The sequence below is a fragment of the Aristolochia californica genome, unplaced genomic scaffold (genome assembly GCF_029961685.1).
Source record: "Aristolochia californica isolate CCGP_79_NKW_82.1479 unplaced genomic scaffold, dmAriCali1.0.hap1 SCAF_2, whole genome shotgun sequence".
Classification (NCBI taxonomy): domain Eukaryota; kingdom Viridiplantae; phylum Streptophyta; class Magnoliopsida; order Piperales; family Aristolochiaceae; genus Aristolochia; species Aristolochia californica.
Window position 1 is genome coordinate 44289744 of NW_027181881.1, and position 25154 is coordinate 44314897.

The following is a 25154-nucleotide window of genomic DNA, read 5'->3' on the forward strand; positions in this document are numbered from 1 at the left end:
ACCAATTTCACATAATCTAAAACACCACTGAAATATGAAACGATTTTAGCAGAATGCGAAAAAGTGAAAAACCATGGTTTGTTGTATGAGCTTAGTCTGAATCCTTTTGAATCACGATTAAGATGGAGAAGTTTGGCTAAACTAAAGCACTTATAATTGAAGCAGGCTTCCTCATTAGAGACTTGAAAGATACAGCGGATATGATATCTCTTAGAGAATCGGACTGTATCTTCTTTAATGGTGAATACTTTTTTCAATTCAGACTTAGACACCATTATTGACATCTTACAGAATATATTACTAGAAAATAAAATTTCACTAGTCCCAATGTTAACTGCCAAATAAATGGGTTTTGAAATGCAAGATTCTCTCTACTCCTCTTTCTATCGTTCAAGATTTCAGCGTCATTTCATTTAATATAAGATTCCTGGAATTTCAAGCTTTGCTTGTCCGATTTCTTGCTTCTTCACTACCAATATGAAAAGGAAAAATGATACGCGATTTCCGACAGAGTAGACCTTCTTCACCAAGTGCCTGATACTAAAAGTAAATGGGGGGATAAGATAGATTAATCTCTCAAATACACTAAAATAAGAAGGGGCAATGAACACACTCAATTGACGCCAAAATGACATAATCTGCATATAATATAAGGTTCTTCAACTGTATTGGCATGACATTTATTAATGCAACCTTTCACTCTTCAATGGGATCCACCTAACTCTTTTGTCCTCTAGCCACCACCCCTTGGTGAAACGGGGCCCACATAACAAATACCCATTGTTGGTGATGGGTTTTCTCTTTTAAGTGTCTTGACTCTGGAGCTTAAAGACTCTTCCATGGAATTCCAGGCAGAGAGCCAATGCCTATTATTTTAACCCTGTTTATATTGGCCAATGATAATGATGCCATCAAGGTACTCTGCATAAGCTTAAGTTTGCACTCTAAAAAGTCAAAACAAATGAACGGAGGAGAATCAGAGAAAAACCAATTATGGTAGTTTATTAATATGTTTTATAAAGACTACGAAGCGTCGATATGTCCGAGTGGTTAAGGAGACAGACTCGAAATCTGTTGGGCTTTGCCTGCGCAGGTTCGAATCCTGCTGTCGACGCCAGTTCTTTCAGTTGTCTGATTAATTTTTTCTGCTTTGAAAAGCATGAAATCATATAATGACTTTTCTTTGGATGCTTTAAATTTTGCAATTAAATCTGTGTAATGTCTACAATCTATTGGATGGACAAAAAACACTGCTATTACATGTTAGGCAAAAGCCAGACAAATGCTCAAGCCCTGCAACTTCAAACTTTAGGCAAAAAGAACTTCAGGTCAATCTGCTGCCATCTTCTTGCTGGCTTTTCTGTACCTTGCATGAAGAGTGGGGAGTTTAGAGCTATGAATCAATTAGTATTAAGAGTTCAGAAGTTGTAGTTATCTAGACAGCAACCAAAAGCAAAGGTACAAAACGGTAAAATTAATCAAACTATCCAGTTACACACTAGAACTAGTGAAAAGATATTTCTCAGTGAGTTCAATAAATAGATCCAAGTTGTTTCACTAGTTCTATGAGGCATATTTTACTTTAAACAGACAGCAGGCAGTGGAACTAACAAGAGCAATAAGGAAAAATTCAGGGGTAAGCTTTTGCTATCATAATTTACTTTCCCTATAGCAGTAATCAATTACCTGTTTATGCAATTCAGAGGCACTTTAAAGTGAAGCGGTAAACCAACTCTTTACAGTGATCAATATTGAGTAAATAATATCAGGAGAGAAAAGCAGGAGGATTTTAAAAGCTGAAGGAGATAGAAGAAGGCTGAAGCGATGAAAGTATGTGGCAGAAAAGGCTTCCCAGCCAGCAGCTTAAACAGTGTGTGGAAGAACTTGTGGATACATGTGACGAGGGGAAAAAGAAAAAAATCAGGATTGACATATTCAGAGGATAAGAAATTTAGATACTGGCAATCTTTGGCACAAAATAAGTTTCAGTAAATATTGCCCTAATGAAATCATGTACCAGCATTGCTCATGAAGCATTCATATTCCAGTGAAGATTTGATTTTCCGTCATTCCCTTCTTCTAATACTTCACCTATCCACTTTCTCATTCATATGTTTCAAGTTCCTCCCTTCATTGCAGCTAGTTATGTGACTTTCTCAATTAAAAGCTTCCTAATTGTCAACATTAAAAGGAAAGGAAACTTTACCAAGTTTATCGCTCTTGCTGTGGCAAATATCGACTGTAACCAGGAAATTCGAAAAGAAATGCTGCCTTGAACCACACAGGCAACTTTGTATACACAATCGGAGGCAAAGGAATCAGGGGAATGCAACACAAACATTACCCTGATTAATATTTGTATATTGATTTGGATGTCAAAATACATGCACTTTCTCCGCTTAAAAAGGTCGTGGACCACTGATTCACATCAATTTAATCTGGCCCTCAGACGGCACCGTGGATTGTCGACATAAAAATTGCCCCATTCCTCAATCATAAATATCTACCAACTGGAGTGCTGGAAATGTTTAATTGAAATCTTTAGACCAAAGAATATCTGGGGTGACATTCTTCAATCGAGTGCCTTTTGCACTTGTTTTGCCCTAATCAGGTACATTGAATTGACAAACCCCCTCCTCTTTCAATCAAGATTATGAGCCACCAAATCAACATATAATATGCAGTAGAAGCAAGAGAGGCTTGACCTAGTTGTTTTTTTATAGTGCACGTATTCTGTTAAGCTGCCAAACCGTTTATCTGAGGACTCCTGTCTCCACAGATAAGTCAAATGATAAGTCAAAAAATTAATTACATCAAAGACTAAAGCGAATATTTTCTTTAAAAAATGCTTTAAATAGAGTGCACACAGACCTCCAGAAACGGAATCCCACTGACAAACAAAAGCAAAAGAGTTAAGAAAATGGGTCCAAGTATCACTAGCCATTCAGCACCTTCTAGAACAGGCACAGACGCCACAAATATCCCCCACCAAAGGAAAATCTGCATTTCAAATAATTGATATATTATTGGATGCGTGTAATGTAAAAAATTCAAAAGAAATTCAGCTTCCACAATCAATATCCAATACATCATGTTACATGTGGGGCCAGATCTACTAACCTCTCCAAAGTAGTTTGGATGGCGAGAAAGCTTCCAGACCCCAATATTACACCACTTTTTGCTATTACCTGGATTGTTCTCAAAAGATAGCTTCTGTTGATCTGCCATTGCTTCAACAGTAAAACACACAGCCCACAGAAGCCAGCCAATAACGTCTTCAGTCTTTAAAGATGGATTTCTGTCTGTAGCATTTACGATTGTAACAGGAAAACTCACAGTCCACACCCACACAGCCTGTCACATATGAAGATAGCAGTGATAAACACTTTTTAGAAATGGGAAAGGAAACCTTTCTATACCAAACATCTCCCAATGTAAAATTAGAAAACCTGAAAGAACCAGAGAACAGTCAATTTCCCCAAATTGTTCCGCATCTCATCAAACCTATGGTCCACACCCCATTTCAATATCCTGTTAAACACAACAATGTAAAGCTTAGAAAAAAGAAAAATTACAATGCAGGAATGACTTATCTGATGCCAATCATGTTTTAGGGGATATTCACAAAATACAGTTCTTTGCAATTGGCAAAATCAATCCTCACAAGAATTGAGCTTTCAGATGGATTCCACACTAGGAGGGCTCCATAATTTGAGGCCCTGGATTCGGGTCTCAGAGCTGTATGAGGTAAGGTGTGTGCGACCAGTTTTACAAAAATGCAACAAAAAAAAGGTTCCCTCAAAATATAAATAGATACCTACAGTTTAGATTTTAAATAAACACTTCATATTAGGAAATTTATGGCTAAGAAAAATGGATTCATTACAACCTAAATTTGTCCAAAAGAGTTAAAATACTATGAAATCAACAATAGAAGTTTTGTATAACTCTTTCAGATAACTCCTGAAAGTGTATTATCTCAACAAGTTCCCGATCCATAATCCACTTGGATACAAATGGGCAATCTGCAGTCTCCAACAAGCTATACTACCCATATGCATGTGGTTCAAATGAATATTTGGATCTCATTTACTGAGTTTAGGTCCAAAAAGATATGTCAATGTATAAGAACAAATTCTTCACCCCTGGGAGCTTTATTTCTAACGAAACCTCTTTTCTCGTTTTACATTAAAAAAAAAAAATAGCAACAACAACCACAAATTCATGTAGGTGATGCGGTTCTTTTCTTTTTGAGACAAGGTCTAGGCTGATTGGACCTCAATTAAAGCTGTCTATGGTAGAGACCAGAGTAGCAAAGCCACGTCCAGCAATTTCTAAAACAATATATGTTTTCTGCCCCACTAGTCAGCCACTTCCACCAATAATGCCCATAACTAATTTTACATGCTACACAACTAAAGATGTCACTTTTGCCAATATTAATTCTTCTATGACATTGCATAAGCTGTATGAGGATGACCTCTTTGTGAACTCTTTTGGTCATTCATCCTGAGGTACCCGATGCATCAGCGTGAGTTTATTAAAAAAACTGATTGTCAGAGGTTAGTTGTAATTATTGTTAAGCAGCTCTCCGCTAGTTATAAAAGAAGCCTGAGTATAGTCAGATACATCATAGGTAACATGTACTGATCAGTGAATTGTTCTCCAGTAATTATAAAAGTAACACGTTAGATAGTGATATGGGTGCTAGCTGAAAAACAGATTTCGAGAGTGATCATGAAAGAGATTAACTATTGCTTTTCACAAAATCTGAATGGGGCTCGCAGATTTGGTTATAAAATTAAATAAACTCATTCTTTCTTTTACAGTTTTTTTTATCAGTTGCTTGTTTCTTTTTGAGTTTCTTTCTGCAAGCAGTATGTTGCCACAGTTTCATATGTCTGAAATGTAGTTGCTGTAGTTTTGTTTTAGCTGTTGTTCCAGAAATTTTTGGAGAATGGTTTGCTGATTCCAGTTCATGCACATTCTTACTCTTTTGGTTTTCTAGTTTAAGCAAGTTTCTAAAAGCTGTAAAGAGTTCTAACTTGATTTCCATGAAAATTAACAATGGCGACTTTAATTAGATTTCTATGAGTGAAACTAACGATTTCACTTTAACAAAGCAACAACATTTTTTGTTAAAACTGAACCAGATCCAAAGGTATGACATGCCCTGAACAGATAAGTGGAAAGCAGATAAGATAGATGATGTGCTTTATCTCAGTCATACCTCATCATTAAAAAAAGCCCCACGCGGAGGCCCCATATAACCACGAACAAAGTCAGGACTACCTGAGAAACAGAGTCACACATATATAGACGAACATTGTCTTTCTGAGCACTTGTCACTTCCTCGTGTTGGATCTTAGAGCTAAAATAAGCAATAGTACTGAGATATTTCTCACACGCTATTACAATAAAGTCTTATAATGAGGTCATATGTTTACCTTTAGTTTAAAATGGCAACAATCTTTAGCATATCTTTTTTTTTTTTTAAATATTGATTAGACACACATAATACATGCCTTTTCCCCAGTGGTCATCTTTAGAATGTCATATTTACAAAAGAGAGTCAAGGTAACTGTCACAGATTTTCAAACAATTATAGTGCAATTTTATTAGAGTCAGGAGTTTCCAACCTCAAACACACAAATTTGTTTAAATTGAAAACCAATGTTCATGTCCATTTAGGCTCCAAAATGACTTCATAACACTCGAAGGAAATAGTTTGTAACAAATGCGTATTGAATTTTAATCTTAAAAAGGGATTTGTATATTTGGAGTTGGATTTCAGCCAAATAATAATTCAGTGTTAGTGAGGCATAATTACTGTACAGCAGAAATGACCTATTCCTTTCCTATTTCTGTAAACTTTTTATCTGCTCAGAGAAAAAAGCCTCCGAAACTCAGATAATACAATACTTCTCTCCTCCACCCCTCTATTCTTCTCTCCTCTCTCTCTATCTGTTGTAACAAAAATACACAAACTTACGAATTTTGTATTCTGGAGAAGGCCTAAAGCAAACTCTTGGCAACAGCATTCTGAATCATTGGTCCAGCAATGCAATTCAAAATACTTCAACACCCAAAGGAATAAAGTATTATATAGAAGAGGTAGAAAGGCCTCTTCCATTGGCAAAATGTTTCACCTGTCTGAAATCCCATGCGCCTTTCACAATCAGAGTTAGAGCTGCTAGGATAATAAAATTTGTGCTTCCTGTCAAATTAAACAGAAACATAAATCTCCCATAGGCAGAAGCAAAACAAAGAAATAAGAATATTCTTAACTGACAATAGAAAGCAAAAAGAATAACATGAGGGCCATTTACGGAATGACAGAATTAAGGTTCCAAAAGTAATGTCGTTCAGGATGTTGGATGCATACACGCTTACGTGAACATAAGAATATCTAACAGATAATTAAAAAAGTAAAAAAAATTCAGGAGCCCAGACTCCAGAAATAGCAGAAAAAGTCTTGTCAAGCAAGAATCTACAATTATGAGGAAACAGGAAAACCATCACAAACTAAATCCTACCGCAGAGAAAGAATCATCAAAGTCTAAAAAGGATTTGCAGGTGACTTATGTTTCCTTTGAACGACCATAAAAAATTAGAGATTGAAAAATAGAGTGGTCTGAGCAATTATACGTCCCATGCAGATTCATTTATTTCCAAAACAAAGCCTCTCCAACAGGCGTGGGTAGTCCGGCAGAACAAAAAGATACAACACATTTCCCAATGTACGCATACAAATATTGCTCCTCACTACCAAAGCCTCGTCCGAACTCAGTTGGTTCAGCAACAAAAAACTAGTTGGCAAGCTAAGAACTAATCAACACCGTCCAAATCCTACAAAAGCAGCTTCTCAAAGCGAAAATGACTGACAACAACAACCAACATAAGGTTCACAAACAAGCGGAAAAAGAAGACTGCAAGCAAGAGAGCTTAACACACCTCGGCTCCAAGCTAAGATGATTACCACAAATCGTATGAGAAAAGCTAAAGAAGAAGAAAAACAAAACAAGGTTACTGCCTTACCAGCAAAATCAGTAACATTGTCGAACTTGAGAAGCGCTGTGATGACGAAGAATACAAACTGGTAACAAACCTGAAAAAAAATTAAAAGCAAGCGCACGATCTCAGTAGAATGGACGAGTAACAACTTCTGAGCTTACAGTCGAGACGGAGAGAGCAAGAGAGATACAGTAACGATGGCAGTGAAAGCCAAGAAATGTGAGTCGAGAACCGTCCCCATTTCCGGATTGCATGGAATTCTGAGATGAAATTTCGGATTTGAAGTTTATAATTTAAAAAAGGTGGTTGTCCGTGAACAGGGATATGGACAGGTTTTCTTGCCCTGAAGTCCAGCCACGGTTCGGAAGTTTGAATAGTCGTGGGAAGCCTCCCCGGCAATTTCTTACGACCGTATTTCGCCGGCGGCAGCAAACTAATCCAAATGTAAATGCCAAAAAATCCGCCTTAATCTATTACTACAGGTCAAAACCCAGAGGATTTCGGGAAGACACAGCATCAAAGGGTCACGGTCTCGACTCTCCAATGTTATCGTAGTTCTTGTCAAGAACCGAGCTTTACTCGAGTGCTCCACCGGCTACGGCAATTAAAAACAAAAGTTATTTACTTTTAAACCTAAATAATTGGTAAAATTGCTCCTGCTCTTGCTCCCTTCAAATAATTTTTTTTTTATTAATTATTATATATTAATTAACAAAAGTGAAAAACCTTTGTCTTTGTTCAAGATAAAGGGGGGGGGTCTCTATTGTCATTGTGATGCAAATGGAACAAATTTTATTTTATAAAAAATAATATAATAGAAATGAATGACTATAAATATTTGTATATTGAAAATATCTAACATACAATTTTATTATAATTAAATATTTAAAACTAAATATAAAATATAATTATTTTTTTTTGTGATAATAATTTTTGTATAGGAAAGAGATAAATTCCTCCAGCAATGGCAAATCCACTAGAATGCTAAGGAGGAACAAATAACAATTTCAATAATGATAAACAAATATTAAAAGATAAACAACCGAAATTAGAGCTAGGAAACAAAACTACATCAAGAACAAATCGAGTAATGATTAACATAAAAGGATATTAGAATCACCGATAGGACTGAAGAGAGTCGGTTCCCTAGCCACAACAAGAGGGAGGAGTTCCTCTTCTCTCTCAATCTTCTCAAACACCAACCTTTGATGAAAATTAAACCAAAAGCGTATTAAAGTTTTGTTAATGCACTCTTAAAGTGAAAATAACCCAAAGCCTTTTATTGTGCACCATAAGTGGTGGGTGAAAGTTAATTACCTATGTAATTCACTTTCACTCTTGCTCACTTACTCTTTCACTCTTGTTATGCTCATTCAACTCTTTCACTCTTGCATTTTGATATTATAAAATTAAGTATCTATTTAGGTATTTTATTTTATATATTTATTTTATTTTAAAAATCTGAATTTAGTTTGTAATTATAATTTATTTTAAAAAGTTAAAATCTGTCTTAGTTTATTAACATAATATTTATAATTTGATCTTATAAAAATTATATCAATCAAAGTAATTTTACATAATAAAATGTGTTTTGTATATAAATTTACGATTTTAATATATATCTTACTTCTAATTTAAGAGTGAAAATTTAGATATTAAAAAAGTAAAATTTCGATTAAGTATTTTGATATTATATAAGTAAGAGTTTATTTAATCATTTTGTTTGTATACATTTAATCAAAAACATTTTTTTAAAAATATCTATTAATTTAAATCAAGTTAAAATTATTTTAGTTTAGTCAAATAAAACTCTATAAAATAAAGTTTAAATAAATTTAAAATAATATTATATAATAATACCTTTTTATTTATTTATATAGATTCCTTATTTTTAATATTGTATTTAATGACTATTTTTAAGAGTGAGAATATAGATATTATAAAACTAATAATTTGATTAATATATGGATATCATAAAAGTAATATTTTTTAATATTTTTTACATATTTAATTAAATATTTGTTTAAAATGTAAATTTTAATTATTTAATAATTTAAAACAAGTTAAAATATATTTTAGTTTAGTTAAATAAAAATATCTTATAAATTTAAATCTATAAAAAAAAACTTGTACAATAAAATACCTTATTTTTATTTACATAAAATTTATGTTTTTTAATATTATATTTAATTAATATTTAAGAGTGAGAATTTAGATATTAAAAAGTAAAAAAATTATTAAGCATTTGAATATTAAGCTTTTATTAATAAATTTCACTTCCACTTTGAAAGTGGCTCACTAAGAAAAGGAGAGTGCCTCAGTGGCCATTTCTCACTGCCTGTTGACAACTGCGACCAAAAAGGCCATCCGAAGCGAACAAAACTTGAAGAAGAAACCAAAAGTCTCAAGTCCTATTGCTTTATTATATAGATAGATTACTACACAGGGACTCTCACGTGCCTCTCTTTGTAATAAAATCTTTTGCTGCCGATCAACTAAGTTTCTACGATGACAGAATCTCACGCCCTTGTCACATTGTGATATCTCCCTTTTAATTACCTTCACTAAATGCTTCTCATTCCGAAAATCTCTGCTTCCCTATCCGAAGCGAAGTTATTTTTTCTTTGCTCTTCCTCGAAGCTTCAAAGTTCAAACCCTAACTTTCTCATACATGAAAATTCTCTTCATATCTTCTTGCGCGGAATTTCCTTGCCGTGGAAATCACACCTTCAGCCGCATGCCAGCAGTCGTCATCTCTTTCCGGTGAGTATATCCGTTCTTCGCATTCTTCAGCTACTCTCCCTGCCAGCCACTGATTTTGTTTTCTCACCGTATTCCTTTCTGCATTCTCTTGTTTCCTTGGTCAGTTATCCTCTTTAATGTTATCGGCTCCAGATTTTTTTATTCAGATTGCTCTTTATGTTTTCTTGAGATTTTTTTTTTTCTTTCAGAATTCCTTGTTTATGACAATTATTTTATACAAAGAGACGGAAGAGTCAGAATTACTATATTTTTATTTGTCGTTAACCTGCATGTTTAGGCCTGCATTGGATGGGATGACTTCCATTGAGTGGCCTCTTTTCTGTCCTTCGGTAATTTGTACTTTGTCATGTAAATTTTGGTAGAGGACGTTATGGCAGCAAACAGATCACATAATTCCTGCTATTCGATATTTTTTTATCTGTTTTTCATCTTTTCTATCTTCTGCTGTTGAATCCTTTCGACGATGGATGAAGTTTTTCTACAGCTATCTGGAGGCTAATCCAAGTTATCCCTTTTATGCGCAAATACTTGCAGAATTTACTACAGCTGAAGGTTAAGCATCTTCATTTTTTTAGATCTTGAGATTGAAATGATTACAAAATTCAATCTTCTCTAATCCTCTTCATTGGAGCCTTCTCCCAACGAAAATTCCTTATCCGAAGTCTTGACTGTCTCTGTACCCAATATCTTTTGTGTCTTTATCTGCAATTATTTTAAATTTTTTAAGTACTCAATTCCATGGTACGACATGCCAGTCTATGGTATAATTAACATATTAGAAACTATACTCATGCCAGTCCATTTTTTGAATTGTACATCAAGCAAATTTATTGACCACTTTGTTATCTTATTATTACATTCTTTAGTATCAAATGGATATTTAGATCATTAGAATTTTTGTGAGGGACCGGCATCCCTGTCTTTCTCTTGCATGTCTGCTTCCTTTCACCCTAAACCTCCGGCCTCTAATCCTTTTGATCCATATTCTGTCTTGACAATTTTGTATAAGCAGGAGCAAGACCGGACAAACCAATAACCTTTTCTTTTGTGCCAAATCGTTCCCTCAGTTTCTAAGCAGGCGAAAATAGATATAATGATTAAGTCACTTCAGTTGATCTAATTTGCTTTGCTTTGCTCTCGACTCTCAATAGTTGAATAAATAGAAGAAAAGAAGAACGACTTCAATAATTAATAAGAGTGAACAGAGAGGATGATCCCTTGGGAGAGAGTGAGAAGGAGATAATCATGAGATGATGTGGCTGAATTGTTTGTTCAGGAAAGTTTGGTGTTCTTCTTCCTTTGTCTTGCCAAAATCACTCTCGTCATCTTCTCCAACCTATGAAGCTCAATTAGTTCTGCAGGTCTCTGCAAATGTAGGTTTCTTTTGATAATTACACACTCCCATCCTTGTTCCTAATTTGTTTTAATTTCTCAATGTTTGTGTTGGGGCAGAACACTGGTTGTACCTTAATGTTGCCTGTGGGGTTTTCTTTATCAAAAAAAAAAAAAAAAAAAAAAAAAAGTTGCCTGGTGGGGGGAATTCTGAGAATGGAGCTAGCCTTTGTGTTAAGAGGGAACAACTTCTGTCAGTTTCCTTGCTTGCTAAAATCTGTGATCTATGATATTGTGCCAGTGCTCTGCATCCGAATATAACTATGGCTGAGGAAATGAATGCAAACCTATTCTGCTGACCATCCATTCTACCACTTGCTTGCTTTTTGCCTCTTTTACAGTTGCAAGCAAAGCAAGTCACTGTTTAGAGTTGGTGGTGGTGCTGAATGCCAAAGATGCTCTTCCTTTTTCTCTCTCTCTGAATTGTACAGTAGTTGGTTATAAGAAAGGTGCTTCTATTTGTTAATGATTCATTGTGAGAATGATGCTTTCCAATGTGAAGGTCCCTTCTGAAAATTGAAGCTTCTTGAGAGTGTAGATTTGTTGTTGCTGGGTGGTGAAAACATCTGATTGAGTTCAGCGATTATGAGCATAGAACCTTTCAACAGGTACTCAATCTTCAAAGATTATGCTCTCCAGAATTGAATTACTTGCCAATATCTGTAACACTGGTGTTTATGACTTGGGTTATTTCTTTATTTTTATCTCATCTTTATTTATTTACGTTGCTGAAAAAGACAATGATGTTCCTAGGCTGGTTAAGCTTGCTGCACGGGCTTTTTATGATGACATACCGTTAAAGGGTGACAACCAACCAAAGAATGGGAGGAGTGATAATAGGGGAATGGCTGTTGTGATCCTTGATGCTCTTACAAGGTGTTTAAGCTCTTCCTTTATTTGAGTCTTGTTTCTTTGATTTTAATATATATTTCCTTCTTTTTCTTCTGCTGCGATAAGCTTGGCTTATGAATATGGTACCTTTCTGAACCATTTAGAAATGTTTCTGCCTTAAAGCAAAACCCTCTAACAACTAACTTGTACAAAATGACATGAATAAATGGTTCTAGAAAAGACTCAAAAGAGGTCTGATGTAACAATCGAGTTCTTATATGGTAGATCAGGATGGGGAAAATAACTTCATGTGGTGTACCTAAAAATAGTTAAAACAAGGTTTGACAGAGATGAAGAATGTTTTTTTTTTTTGAGAAATGTAGGAGAATCTTCGAAATTTAAGTTTACTATGTTACCTACAGCTCCTGCATTTATCGTTTGGTAGGTACCAGCCATGTTGCGTCTTGAGAATTTTTTTTTTCTTTAAGAGAAGTTCCTTGAGAAAATGATTACTAACTTCATGTTCTCTTTTATTTTAATTATTTTAATTTTTTATTTTATTAAAAATTGATTAAGCTCAGGATTGAAAAATAAGTAAGATGGGGGGTGGGGTAATGGTAGAAGGGGGAAGAAAAAGGGAATCGCAAGCCTTAAATTATAAGAGGGAAAGTGTTATCCACTGTGCCATGCTGTATGGTAACTAATGCATCTGGGATACAATTCATGATCTAGGAGTATTTTTCCAATTGATTGGAAGAGGGGAAGTTGATTTTGATCATCCTTAAAAAGTCTCTTGCTTCTTGGCTTATAATCAGCAAATAATTTCATATCATAACTTTTAAAGCGTTTTATCCAAATTTTTTTTTTTTTAAAGTGAAGGCATACACGTTCTTAGACAATAGAGAAATCTTGAATTACTGCTTCAATTGTTAGGTAGAGTCCAAAAGAATCTGTTAAAAAAAAGAGGTTATTATAATTTCATGGTTGTGCATGACTCCCCAAATACTACTGGTTCAGGTTCCTCATCAAACATGCATCCCTAAATTTTTATGTGTAGAAGCTATATGAATGGGGATTCCATATAGCAAGGAAATCTCTCCTACTATTTTTTCAGGTTCATAGTGGCTGATATTTATGAATTTTTTTCCAAAAAAATGTGTTATGTAAGACGCTTTTATCACCAACACTTTTTGAATTTATGCAACAAAGAAGGTAAGAGAAGAGGGGCATATCTTACGGACTCTGAGGTCATCTTGGCGTCAAATCTCCTTACCAGCCTCTCTAAGGAAAAAATCCGGGTATCCTTGCCGGATACACTTATCTGTACCCCTTGCTCCAAAGGATCTTTTACCACCGCTTCAGCCTGGGACTTCCTTCGCAGTCCCAATTCCTTTCAACCTCGCCACCCTGCAGCCATTGCCTGGACTTTACTTGCTCCACCTCGTGCGAATTTTTTTATTTGGTGTGCTTGTAGAAATATAATTTTCACCTATGATTCCCTTATTAGGCACAACACTTTTGTCTAGGTTCCCTCTTGCCTCTTTTGCCTAAATACTCCCCAAACAGCCACCCTTGTCCTTCTCCATTGCACTTCACCCATGCGGTTTGGGCTAGCCTCATAAAATCGGACTTTAGTACAGTATCTCCCAAAGTTTGCCATCCACTATTCTATCAATCACAAGTGCTAGACTCCCAAAACTCGGAAAATGCTCATATCTAGTTGTGTGAGCCATATCCTTTGGGCCTTATGGAAGGAAAGGAATCGCCGGAAATTCAAATTTAAACCTTCCACAATTGAAGTTCTGGGTAGATAAAATTGTTGGTCAAGTAACAACCTGGCTCATGACTTAGAAGGAATTCAGTTACCTCAGTGACTCTAATCTCATAGGGAACTGGCAATTGGTTACTGAGATGGCTCATCCTACTCGTTCTCCAACAATGGCGATCTGGGCTCCTCCACCTGCGGTCCACTATAAGTTGAACTTCGATGGTAGAGCCTTTGGTTGTCTTGGTCCTGCTGGTTTCGGAGGAGTAATCTATGACGAAAACAGTCGTCTCCTTTACTCCTTCGCCGGCCCTTTGGGAATCTCCGACTCCACCACTGTAGAACTCTTTGGATTACTCAACGGGCTTCAGGTCTTCCAGGGCCATCTTGTGGACCCCCTCCTTATCGAAGGCGACTCTAAGATTGTCATTGAGTGGCGCGCAAAGGCAAACAATCCTCCTTAGAGGCATTGGGACATTTATTTTGAAATATGTAATATAACTTCTCATGTGAATTGTATTTGGACCCACATCCCTAGGTCTGCCAATCACTTGGCAGATTCTCAAGCTAAGCAGGGTCTCCAGCTCAGGCTTTGAGCCTGGTGGTTGATATGCCATTGACCGATCTTACAATGAATGAAGGGGCTAACATGTATAGTTTATAATGAGAGGGGAGATTGATGGGTTTATTGATTAAAGGATAATAGAATGTTGTGGATTCCATTTCCCTTGGGATTTGAGAGTCTTTCTCTCCCTTTCTTTTAATGAAATTATCACCATTTAAAAACAAAGTTGCTTAGTCACAACTACTCTTTCTGAATGATGATATTTGTGGCCATATCAAGTGAATTTATTTAGAAATTGTTAGTCCCATATAGATTAGTGAGTACAAAGATCTTGAGTTTATTAGTTGATAAAGAGGTTTCCTAAGTTGGCTAGTAATTTTTGGATGGGCCTTAGACCCAACTTAACATGGCCTGCACTTAAAACTATTTACTTGTAAAGCCACAAAAAGAGGGCCTACACCTAAACTATCTACTTATAGAGCCACAAAAAGGGCCTACATTTAAACTGCCTACTCCTAAATTATCCACTTGTAGAGCCGCAAAAGAGGGTCTACATGTGAGGGGGAGTGTTAAGGAATAGTCCTATATAGATTAGTGAGTACAAAGATCTTGAGTTTGTTAGTTGGTAAAGAGGTTTCCTAAGTTGGCTAGTCATTTTGGGATGGGCCTTGGACCCAACTTAACATAAATCATGTCACAATATAGTGTGAGTTTTAATGTGGAACACTTTTTTTTTAATCACTGTGTGGAGTGAATGTTAAGTGAACTCCTGTTTTGATGTTAAAAATAGTACATTTTCTTTCGCCTGGCTTCAAAATCTGAGCAGTGAATCTATTTAGAGAAAGCATGTAACATATAGGGTGATTAAAATGTGGAACACCTTTTTCTTTAATAACTAGGTGGAGTGAATGTTAAGTGAATTCCTTTTTTGATGTTAAAAAAGTTACCTTTCTTTTGCTTGTATTTTGAAGAACAAGAATCCTCTCAAGTTTCTTACTGTTAGAAGTTGGGTTCAAGGCCCATTCCAAAATGACTAGCTAATTTATGAACCCTCTTCCCAACTAATAAACCAAAGATTTTTCTACTCATTTTTTCATGTGGGACAATTCTTTCAACACTACTCAACGTGATCACATTTTTCTAAGTACATATGGAAAAATCTTGGGTGGAAGCCCATGCATGAGTACCTACTCTAATATGATATTAGAAGTTGGGTCCATAGCCCATCCCAAAATAACTAGCCAAATTAGAAACCCTCTTTTCTAGCTAATAAACCCAAGATCTTCCACTCGTTTTTTCATGTGGGACAATTTTTTCCAACATTTAAATAATTTGAGTTCATGATTAGGTGTCATCACATGATTTTTCTTATCTGGTTGATACAAAGGTAGATTTACTTTGTAGAACTATTTATTTGCATACAATAATTTTTCATTAACTCCTTTACCATACTTGAGTTCATGATTAGGTGTCATCACATGAATTTTCTTTTCTGGTTGATATAAAGTATATTTGCTTTGTAGAACTGTTTATTTACATACAATAATTTTCCTTAAATCCTTTACCATCTCAGGCGTCAATGGATTAGAGAAGATGATCTGGCAAAGGATTTAAGGCTTCATTCAAAACAACTTCGTCGTACCTTAAGATTTTTTGAAGAAGAAAAGCTTATTGCCAGAGATAGTCGGAAAGAGGTAGGTACTGCACTTATTTTCTAAACTGTGAAAATTGGTCAATACTTCCTGCTATTTTATTTACTAATTGAACTAATATTTTTTAAAAAAGTAAAAATAACTAGATCCTAAAATCAATGCTAAATTAAAAATTAAATATTTTCAATGCTAAATTGATGAAATCAGAACCTAAAATCAGAGAGGTCTTATTTTTGTGTGCCTGGGGACAGTTTCTCCTCTTTTTACTCTGGTAGCACATTGGAAATCATCCAGACTGTGAGATGTAAAGCTTAATAGGGTGGTAAAGAGATAGAGGGAAAGGAGGCTCTTTCAAGTTCATCCAAGGGAGACCACACCCAACTCTGTCTATTTGGAAAGTGAAGTTATTTACAAGATTGCCACATAGTCTAACCTATTTACCTATTTACAACAATGTCATTATCTCAAATTTACCTTCAAACAACATTAATAAGAGGAAAATAGGACAAGAAAAAAGTGTGGAATGAGCAATCAAATTTAAACCTTTAAATCTAATAGATAGATTAAAAAGTGGATGCACATAACTTATGTGGCTCCAGTCCTTCCTTTTTTTTCAGAAGTAATGCAGTAGTCCTTCATTATTTGGAATTTCAACAAAATGCTGGTATATAAATTTCCTAACTCATCTCGCCCATATCATTTGCATTTTTATGGTTTTAGAACTTCAAACATGTTACCTAGTTCTTCTAGCATAAGTTTGGTGTTTTTACGTATATTATAAAGCTAAAGTAGCATTGTGCTCGCCAAGTCAGGAGCAACCTTTCAATCTCTTGTTGTTGGGGATTTGCTCCCAATTTCTTTGTAATTCTTTTGTTAATATATACATTCTTTAAAAATAAAAATAAAGTAGCATATTTGTTTCAGAAGTAGTTACTTATTCTGTAATATTTAGATGGATTCTTCAGTGCTTAAGATAGAATGAATGATCTGCTAAAATGAAAGCCAGACTGCTTGAGCAGAATTGGGTTCATTGTAACAACCATTCAAGTATATGGCAACTGGCAAAGTAACCATTGCTCAAGTTAATTAAAGGGAATTAATTCTTTCTTCTACTTGAATTACATGAATTATCCTTGTTGGCTAACTACGTCCTATGGTTCCCTTGTTTTGTTTTCCTTCACCACATCTATCCATGTCATTTCCCGTTTTCTTCTAAAGTAGCATATTTGTTTCAGAAGTAGTTACTTACTTTGTAATATTTAGATGGATTCTTCAGTGCTTAAGATAGAATGAATGATCCGCTAAAATGAAAGTCGGGCTGCTTGAGCAGAATTGGGTTCATTGTAACAACCATTCAAGTATATGGCAACTGGCATAGTAACAATTGCTCAAGTTGATTAAAGGGAATTAATTCTTGCTTCTACTTTAACTACATGAATTATCCTTGTTGGCTAACTATGTCCTATGGTTCCCTTGTTTCGTGTTCCTTCACCACATCTATCCATGTCGATTCCTGTTTTCTTTTATGTATTGTTGGTCTGCAACCATTGATGGTAGAAGTCTCCTTTCAGGTTCTATTAGCCCTTTGTTTCCAAACCATCTCAAATGATTATTTCTACAGTTAATCGCTGCTGTTATTTACTTATTTAGTAGTGCTCAAGACTAAAATGTACTTAGCTTTATCTTTTGAATTATTTTTATTTTTTGGGGAATGGTTGACCAAGAGAGAGGATGTGCTTGCTTTTTTTATTTTATTTTTTTATAGAAAGAATATTTACTCATTTACATATTTCTATTTATAATGAATGACCATCCATATGTGTGTGCGTGTTTTAAATGATCCATGATGGTTTTATGAAGAAAATATGCATGACCATCCAAAGAGGATGAATAAATGATTGCAACTGGGCCTCAAATAGTGTCACATTGCACAGATGGGGAAATAGTAGATGGGTCTAGATAGAGGTTGTGTTTGACTAGAACTTTTTCGGCTCCAACCACCATTTGTGGTTTCTGAACTTTATGATTTGAATTTATTCTCTCCCCTCTGTCTCTCATTTAGTTTCTGGACCAGATCCTACCACAGTCTGAGACACTAATAAGCTCATGGCTGGTAATGATGACAATGGGGGTTGAACCAACTTGGGGATGGTTTTAGGTTTTTTCTTGATATTGGTTAACACAATTAACCTCAATGTATTTACCTATTACACTCGAAGCCAGGACTTCAAATTAACAAACCCTTCCAATGTGGGAAGTGTCTGTATGTATATGCATTAACAATTATTCATCCATTTATGTCTGGGGTCTTCTCAACACGTGCAAGCACCTCACCAGTAGGTTTTTGAAAGTAAGAAGTATGATCAGCTGACCAGAGAAATTGGAAAACTCTCATCAACTAGACTGACAAATTGAGAACCCACAAGGAAGCAAGTCTTCTTTTTTCCTCTGTCTATGAATTTTCTCCATACCATTTTTTTTCAAGAGGCACATTAAGGAATCTGAGAATTCCACGGTTGAAATCTAATATTTTCTTTTGGTTTGCTTGCAATTCTAGCACTGGAACTATTCACATGACTGGTGTATATTATGTAATTGTGTTGAAGCTGGCAAGTATTTAAATAGTTTAAGGGGCATCTTCCATGCATGACTGATTGCTGCGAAGCTTCTATGTTGCTGTTGAATCTTTTACAGGATCCTGTGGAAAATAAAGTAGTTAGAAAAAATATGTTTTAACATTGGAAAATGTTTTTTTCACTGAGTTTTTCATGCAAGATCAACTGGTTTTTATCTTTAATGCACTGTCAATAATTGCTTTTACAGTCTTTCTTGATTTTGAATCTCTTTTCCTTTTTTATTTTACGATAACTTTTTGTTTACTTCTATTTGAACAATTTGATACCGAAAGTTGCATCTTCATGGTTTTACAATATGATACATTTTCATCATCTATTTTCTTGATGGATTTTACTTTTCTGCAGACAGCTAAAGGTGCTAAGATCTATAATCAAGCTGTAGCTGCTACTGCAGATGGTCAACAAGTTGGAAAGGATGGGGAAGAAAAGATAAAGTTGCATGTCCATTCATACTGTTGTTTGGATTATGCACAGGTAGTCTTGTTTATGTAATTTCTTCATATATCATACAAGGCCCCTTGATGTGTTTATTTGGATATTTTTCATAAAATTTACATGATACTCTGAGTGCTCACGCACTATCCAAAGTTATGCCATTCTAAAATCATTTTTCTTTTCAGCTTTAATTGTCTAATTAGGCCTTTATATCTCTAATGAGGTATTTTTTGCAGATATATGATGTTGTTAGATACCGGATTCATCGCATGAAGAAAAAACTAAAAGATGAATTGGACAACAGAAACACAATTCAAGAATACATATGCCCTAATTGCTCAAGGAGGTATGTTGCATATCACTGATGATACCAGATATGGGTTTCTTTACCTCATATTAAATTTTGTTATCCAATAAAAATTCAGGTATTCAGCTTTGGATGCTCTTCAACTTATAAGCCTAGATGATGAATATTTCCACTGTGAAAATTGCAATGGTGAACTGGTTGCTGAGAGTGACAAACTAGCTGCTGAAGAAATGGGAGATGGAGATGACAATGCGAGGAAGAGGAGACGTGAAAAATTAAAAGATATGCTTCAAAGGATTGAGGTTCAGTAGTGTTTTTCTACTCTTTTAAGTTAACTGTCTTTTAGAGATTAAAGTTTTAAATTGAAGAACTTATCTCTAATTGATGAGTATCCAACACATATCACAGTTGCATATTATGGAAAATTTTGTTATAAGTAACTGTTTACTGCGGCCAACTTAATTGGTTAATTGAGCTTGTTTGATGTTGTACCGGTGGTTGTTCCTAATCCTTGTGTCATTGTTCTGCCAACATTGCTCTTATTGTAGATGGCTTGATTCCCTTACCATTCACATAACAATGGTAGATGTATTGCAGGTTCAGCTGAAGCCATTGGTAGAACAGTTGCAAAGAGTAAAAGATCTAACCCCCCCTGATTATGGAAATCTTCAAGCATGGGAGGCTATAAATAGTAGGGCTGTCCGTGCGATGAATGGTGATTCTGGTGCAAATGATTCATTGAAATCTTCTCAAGGGCAAGGATATGGTGGACCAGCAATGCCGCTTTTTGGCAACACAAAGGTAATGTTTTTCTAAATACAATTCATGCTGCAAACTCCATCATTACTGGGCATTCAAATGTTGATTGGTCTTGTCTAAAAGAGGCAGCCTGTGAGCTGAAGTTATTTGCTTTTTCTTTTTGTCCTTCTTCTTCTTCTTCTTCTTTAATAGTTTTTGTGGGGGTATGACCTTGTCAAGTTCAATATGGGGGATTGATCTTGTCAAGTTAAATAAAGGCTGAAGGACATGTGTTTAGATTTTCCATTGGCTAGGTTAGTTTTGTCCAGCCTAGTATTCATTCCAGTTTTGGCTGCTACAAGCATCGTAATATTATGGGTAATATATTGTTCTTTGTGGGCATTTGATGAATGAAAGGATGAGAAAACATAATGTTTTTACTAAATAGATGATAGAGCTGTGTCACTAGTCATTTACAGTGGTGGAGGCCTTGTTGGTTAACGGTGTCAGCATTTACAGTAGTTTGCTCATGCCTTCCCATTTTATTGGCTGGAGAGCGTGTATACATCAGGGATTTGACATGGCCCATCTCTTGAAGTGTCAATGGTAAATGGATATTCAATACTTGGCCTCTGGAGATTCTCCTCTTTATCAATTTATTACTTTGGGGAGCAGCAGGACATCTTGGGACTTTCTTGTTGGTTGTGATGATGACATAGACCTCATTAGAAAGAAAGATTGAGGTGGTAAATTGGTCTAAATCAATTGAATTGGTTCAGTCGAAAGTGTAGTTTGATTTATAAAAGCATTCTGAGATATAGCATGGTTGTAAGTTACTTTCCTTATGGTGTAGGACAGCAAGGACTTCACATTCTAGGGTTCTAATGGGTGCTGAATTAGGTCACAAAGGGACTGACTAAACAAATCAGGAAATAGAGTATGTATTAATTGCATGCTGATGCCATAAGAAAAATAATTTAAGCAATAAAAATATACTAAAGTCACTACAAACATGCATAACAAACACGAACTAAAGAAGAAAATACCTTAGGGATGAAAGTCCTTAACAAATCTGGGAGGATGAAGGAAATTAATGCTCAAAAAGGCTTAAAACAAGTTAGTAAATGGTAAAGATGCAATTTTCTGGGTCTGTCTTACTTTGGTTTAGGCTGTCAAAGTCTTAGGCAAGAGTACTTCCCAGGAGGTCACCCATCCTAGTTAAGCGAGCCTGGTCGAGAGTAATTCTAGTATGGGTCACCTCCTGGGAAGCACTCTTGCCTAGACTTTGACATAGGCAACCCAAATAAGGAAAAAACAAATTTTGTTGGAAGAACTAAAAGTGAATGTGAAAACTAATAGAATGCAGTAATTGAAGCAAGTAGTCCTGAATTGAAGAGAGTATTAAAATTTGAAGAAAAGATGGTCAAAGTGAAAGAAAAAAACCACCTTAGGATTTGCTACAGTTCCAAGCTACAGTTTAACCCAAAAAAATGGCTTCGTTCTTGCCGAAATAGAACCGGAATGAAAGTACAGTGAAAGGATATTTTTTTTCGGAAAGCAAAATTAAGAGAAAAACAAAGAAAGAAAGAGAAAAAGAAGTGTTACAACTGATTTTTAGAATTCATTTCCAAGAGAGGTAGATTCACACTCAAGCAACATAATTTTGGAATTTTATTCATGAAGTGCCAATTACAGGACTCTTGTGGCTTTAAGTAGCCACATGTTAAGTCCAGATTAAAACATATTGACTGAGACTAAGGGCCAAAATTCAGACTTCGGTTCAAGTCTCACCAGAGGTATTGGGGTGTAGTGTGTTTGTCCATGTGTATTCAACATTAAAAAAACATTATAAGGGCATGTTTGTTTATTTAATGTTTATTATCTTCTCTTTTCAGAGGGAAGAAACTTCTCTTTAGAGACTATTTGTGTTATAGTTTCACTAAAGACGTGGTCTTCTCTCTCCTCTTTGGAAGCTGAGCTCTGTCGAGCTAGACACACTTTTGAGCTATAGAAATACTTTTTTTTAAGCTACTTTTTGGTTTCAATAGGCCTTTCTAATGCAGCCTAAAATTTCTGTAATATTGAGTACGATTACTAGTTCTCATTGTTACATCAATCTTTTGTGATTGTGTTAACTCATGATTATCTGTATTGGTTATTATGAAAATTTTGTCAGGTTGAAGTTGAAATGTATTCTACTGAAGTAAAGGACGAGGATACCAAACCTGATGCCTCTACTACAAGCATGAAGGTTGTGCCCCCTTGGATGATCAAGCAAGGGATGAACCTCACAAAGGAACAGCGTGGAGAAATCAGGCAAGAATTGAAGGATGTCTCCATGGCTTCCGAAGCAACAGAAGATAAAAAATCAAAAGTTGATGACCAAGATGATCAGAAAAAGATACAGGTTTAAACTGATTTTTGTTTTTGGAAACTGTTAAACTGAATTTGTTCAATAATACAATCACCTCGTCTTCACTGAAACCTCTATTTTTTTTTTTTTTTTTAAATTTCTTTCCCTTCTTCCAGGATGAATTTCTTAAAGCTTATTATGCTGCTATTCTCAAGAGACAACAAGAACGAGAAGAAGTGGAAAAAACGAAGCAACTGGAGGAAGAGGCAGCAAAATATGGTGGTGTTTCTGAAACTATTACTGATCGTAGAGTAGGTGAAAAATCAAAGCGGCAAGAAGAGGGAGATAATGATATTGAGTGGGAAGAAACTCCAACTGCAGGTGCACATTTGGGGAATCCCTTGTTCTTTTTTCTGTTAATGTTTTCACATATTTCACTTTGACTATGCTATTATTAAGTTTACTGGTTGTAGCTTTTGTTTTTTTTTTTTTTTTTTTTCTTGATGGGTGGGTGATTTTATTGAAAGCAAATAAACAAGAATATGAAGAGCACATCCTCCAATAATAAAAGCCAATAAACCAAGGGGAAGGCTCAAGGAAAAGATAAAAATAAGCATTTAAAACATTAGAACGATATAGATTTTCTGAATTATGGTTTATCATATATGTTAGTACATCAGTTTTAATTGTGAAATTTAATTTCTTGGAATTAGGCTAGGTTTTTAAAAGTAGATTTTTTAGAAAAGAATATTCTCAAAATCCTCTGCCCCACCCCAGGGGAGCTGATAATTGTCTGGTCTTATTTGAGGGGTTTTTCATTATTTCTTTCTTTTGCTCAACTTCTGAAGTTTCCCTAATGCACCTGTCTGTTTTTTCCCTTTCAAGATAAAAAGGACCAGGCTTTGGGGGTAGAAGTATATTTCTTACATCAGCTTACTACTAGAACATTAGTTGTCTATGTTCATGAAGTACCTTATCTCTTACATGTTGTCCTCTTTATGTTGTTTACTGTTTTATCAACAATCTTGTTCGTAGGCCTCTTTGGCCTCCTTTCTCTTTAGCCAAGGTTATGACTTGTGCATCCTCATCTCTGAAACTCTCTATGTACCTTTGTGATTTTTGTTGTGTTCAATTAGGGAATACAGCTGAGGTTCACAAAATACATGATCTGAATATTCAAGCTGAGGCCTCTGGAGACGATGACGATGATGATGGAATAGACTGGGAAGAGGGTTGATACAAATGGCAAAACTTCAGTCTTGCGCTCAGTTTCTTTTCTCAAGCTGCAGTTTCTCCTCCTCGTGGTTGAAGTTGTGATTTCACTCATTTAGTTCTGTGGGAGGATAATGATCTTTATGGGCCCTACAAGCAGTCTTTTGAAGGAGCTCCCGCAGATGCAAACAAAATCTGCGAAGAATTGGACTTTGCAAGAACTAATTTGATAACTAGCTCGTGCTTGCTTTGTCATATCCGAAAAAGAAAAAAAAAAAAAAACAAAAACAAGCTTGTGCTTCCTTTGTTTTATTTGGTGGGAAGTCCAACGGTCTAGTGTAGCCCCTGGTATATAATTAGCTCTAGCATACTCTTTGGAGTGGAATTGTTCCAGTATTTAATCATGTGATTTTGTTAGATTATGTAATGTTTAGATATGAAAAAATAATTTAGAATGATTGAGTTCTACTTGAATGTGAAGTTTTCTTATACGTATTTCTGTTGTACAAACATTTCTTATGTGGTGAAATCGGAGCTGTATCTGAAGCTTCTCTCATACGCGGCGAAGCCGTGGACGGGACGATTTGCAGACTCAGTACGCTTCCGAATCCTCAGATTTGTCTTTTTGCCTTCTGCCAAGTTGCTGTAGGCTAGAACTGCAAGAATAGTAATTGTTGTCAGTCGATTTTCACTAAGAATCTGAATAACAATTAACGGATAAAAATTTATGCAACGTTTGTGGCTATTGTTTGTTCTGCAATTATTTACAGTTTCGAGACGAATTTTTCTCAGACTATAATGTCATTGATAAACATGCAATCCTTTTGGCTTGTGAATTGCTTTCCAGTTCTACCTCAACGCTAGTAGCAGAAACTAGATAGTCCGAGGTCGGTTATCTTTTTATTATACTCTTTAAGTGAACGTAGTAAACTGTAAAGTTACCTTTAAGCTTGAAAAACACGTGTTTGCGTCTCTTATCCATAGCCATATTGAGATGAATGAATAGTGATTCTTTATAAAAAAAAAATCATAATCATAAATAAACTACATTCTTATTGAATGAATTGTTGCTCTGGCTACAAATACGCAAGTTGTAATTTTTAAAGAAAGTTGGTATATTGCTCTTCCCATTGAATTGTATTTCATTTAAGTTAAAATAGGATCAGAGTTAAAGAGTATAAGAGTCCAATTTAATAGCTACATCATGTACGTCACTAGTTTGATCTTTGAAAGATAGGTAGGTCTCATATGAGATATATGGGACCATATAAAAGATGATTTCGACAGTGTCTTTGGTGGACCCACTCTAAGAAGCATATGTATGGATCGTGAGCATTCATTCTTATCTTTGCTCATGGATGCGCTGCGAATGCACTGCATGCAGCTGACATCTATCCATCATGTTTCTTCTCTTTGATGAGTTGGGTTGGGCGCTTTATAGTGGCCAATCTTCAGCACAGTGGGTGAGAGTGGAGGGGACCCAAGGAAGAT

General features: G+C 35.4%; 2 protein-coding genes and 1 non-coding gene across 6 annotated transcripts; 2 read left to right on the forward strand and 1 right to left on the reverse strand.

Annotated features, from left to right (window-relative positions):
• The first annotated feature begins 1032 nt into the window (after positions 1-1032).
• TRNAS-CGA (transfer RNA serine (anticodon CGA)) lies at positions 1033-1114 on the forward strand. Its single transcript has one exon. It is a non-coding gene; the product is annotated as a tRNA-Ser (tRNA).
• A 131-nt stretch (positions 1115-1245) lies between these two features.
• LOC137956430 (uncharacterized) lies at positions 1246-7530 on the reverse strand. The gene is made up of 10 exons (XM_068803922.1): positions 7205-7530; positions 7039-7108; positions 6150-6217; positions 5231-5292; positions 3450-3531; positions 3121-3354; positions 2872-3000; positions 2706-2767; positions 2207-2326; positions 1246-1360 (listed from the first exon to the last, which is right to left on the reverse strand). Exons 1-9 carry the CDS (start codon positions 7253-7255, stop codon positions 2212-2214), a joined length of 873 nt encoding a protein of 290 aa, XP_068660023.1. The 5' UTR covers positions 7256-7530; the 3' UTR covers positions 1246-1360; positions 2207-2211.
• Positions 7531-9582: 2052 nt separating this feature from the next.
• Positions 9583-24226, forward strand: LOC137955874 (transcription initiation factor IIE subunit alpha). Of its 4 annotated transcripts, XM_068803060.1 has the most exons (12): positions 9584-9777; positions 11511-11618; positions 11708-11777; positions 11923-12045; positions 15904-16024; positions 18964-19092; positions 19290-19399; positions 19479-19662; positions 19958-20161; positions 22275-22505; positions 22628-22832; positions 23588-24223. In XM_068803060.1, exons 3-12 carry the CDS (start codon positions 11755-11757, stop codon positions 23686-23688), a joined length of 1431 nt encoding a protein of 476 aa, XP_068659161.1. In that variant the 5' UTR covers positions 9584-9777; positions 11511-11618; positions 11708-11754; the 3' UTR covers positions 23689-24223. The 4 variants fall into 4 exon arrangements, with proteins under 4 accessions (XP_068659164.1, XP_068659161.1, XP_068659160.1 ...); XM_068803063.1 differs by lacking the exon at positions 11511-11618 and having other exon boundaries at positions 9583-9777; positions 11672-11777; positions 23597-24226; XM_068803059.1 differs by lacking the exon at positions 11511-11618 and having other exon boundaries at positions 11672-11777.
• Positions 24227-25154: the final 928 nt, after the last annotated feature.

What these genes read in the sequence shown, in the direction of transcription:
- LOC137956430 (XM_068803922.1), bottom strand. Translation starts at nt 7,255, where the DNA reads ATGGGGACGGTTCTCGACTCACATTTCTTGGCTTTCACTGCCATCGTT. An exon ending in GCGCATGGGATTTCAGACAG is followed by an intron (nt 5,293 to 6,149) that starts GTGAAACATTTT and finishes TCTGTTTCTCAG; the next exon opens with GTAGTCCTGACTTTGTTCGT. An exon ending in CACTATAAAAAAACAACTAG is followed by an intron (nt 2,327 to 2,705) that starts GTCAAGCCTCTC and finishes TTTGTGTTGCAT; the next exon opens with TCCCCTGATTCCTTTGCCTC.
- LOC137955874 (XM_068803060.1), top strand. Translation starts at nt 11,755, where the DNA reads ATGAGCATAGAACCTTTCAACAG. An exon ending in AGCATAGAACCTTTCAACAG is followed by an intron (nt 11,778 to 11,922) that starts GTACTCAATCTT and finishes TGATGTTCCTAG; the next exon opens with GCTGGTTAAGCTTGCTGCAC. An exon ending in GGAAGAAACTCCAACTGCAG is followed by an intron (nt 22,833 to 23,587) that starts GTGCACATTTGG and finishes GTGTTCAATTAG; the next exon opens with GGAATACAGCTGAGGTTCAC.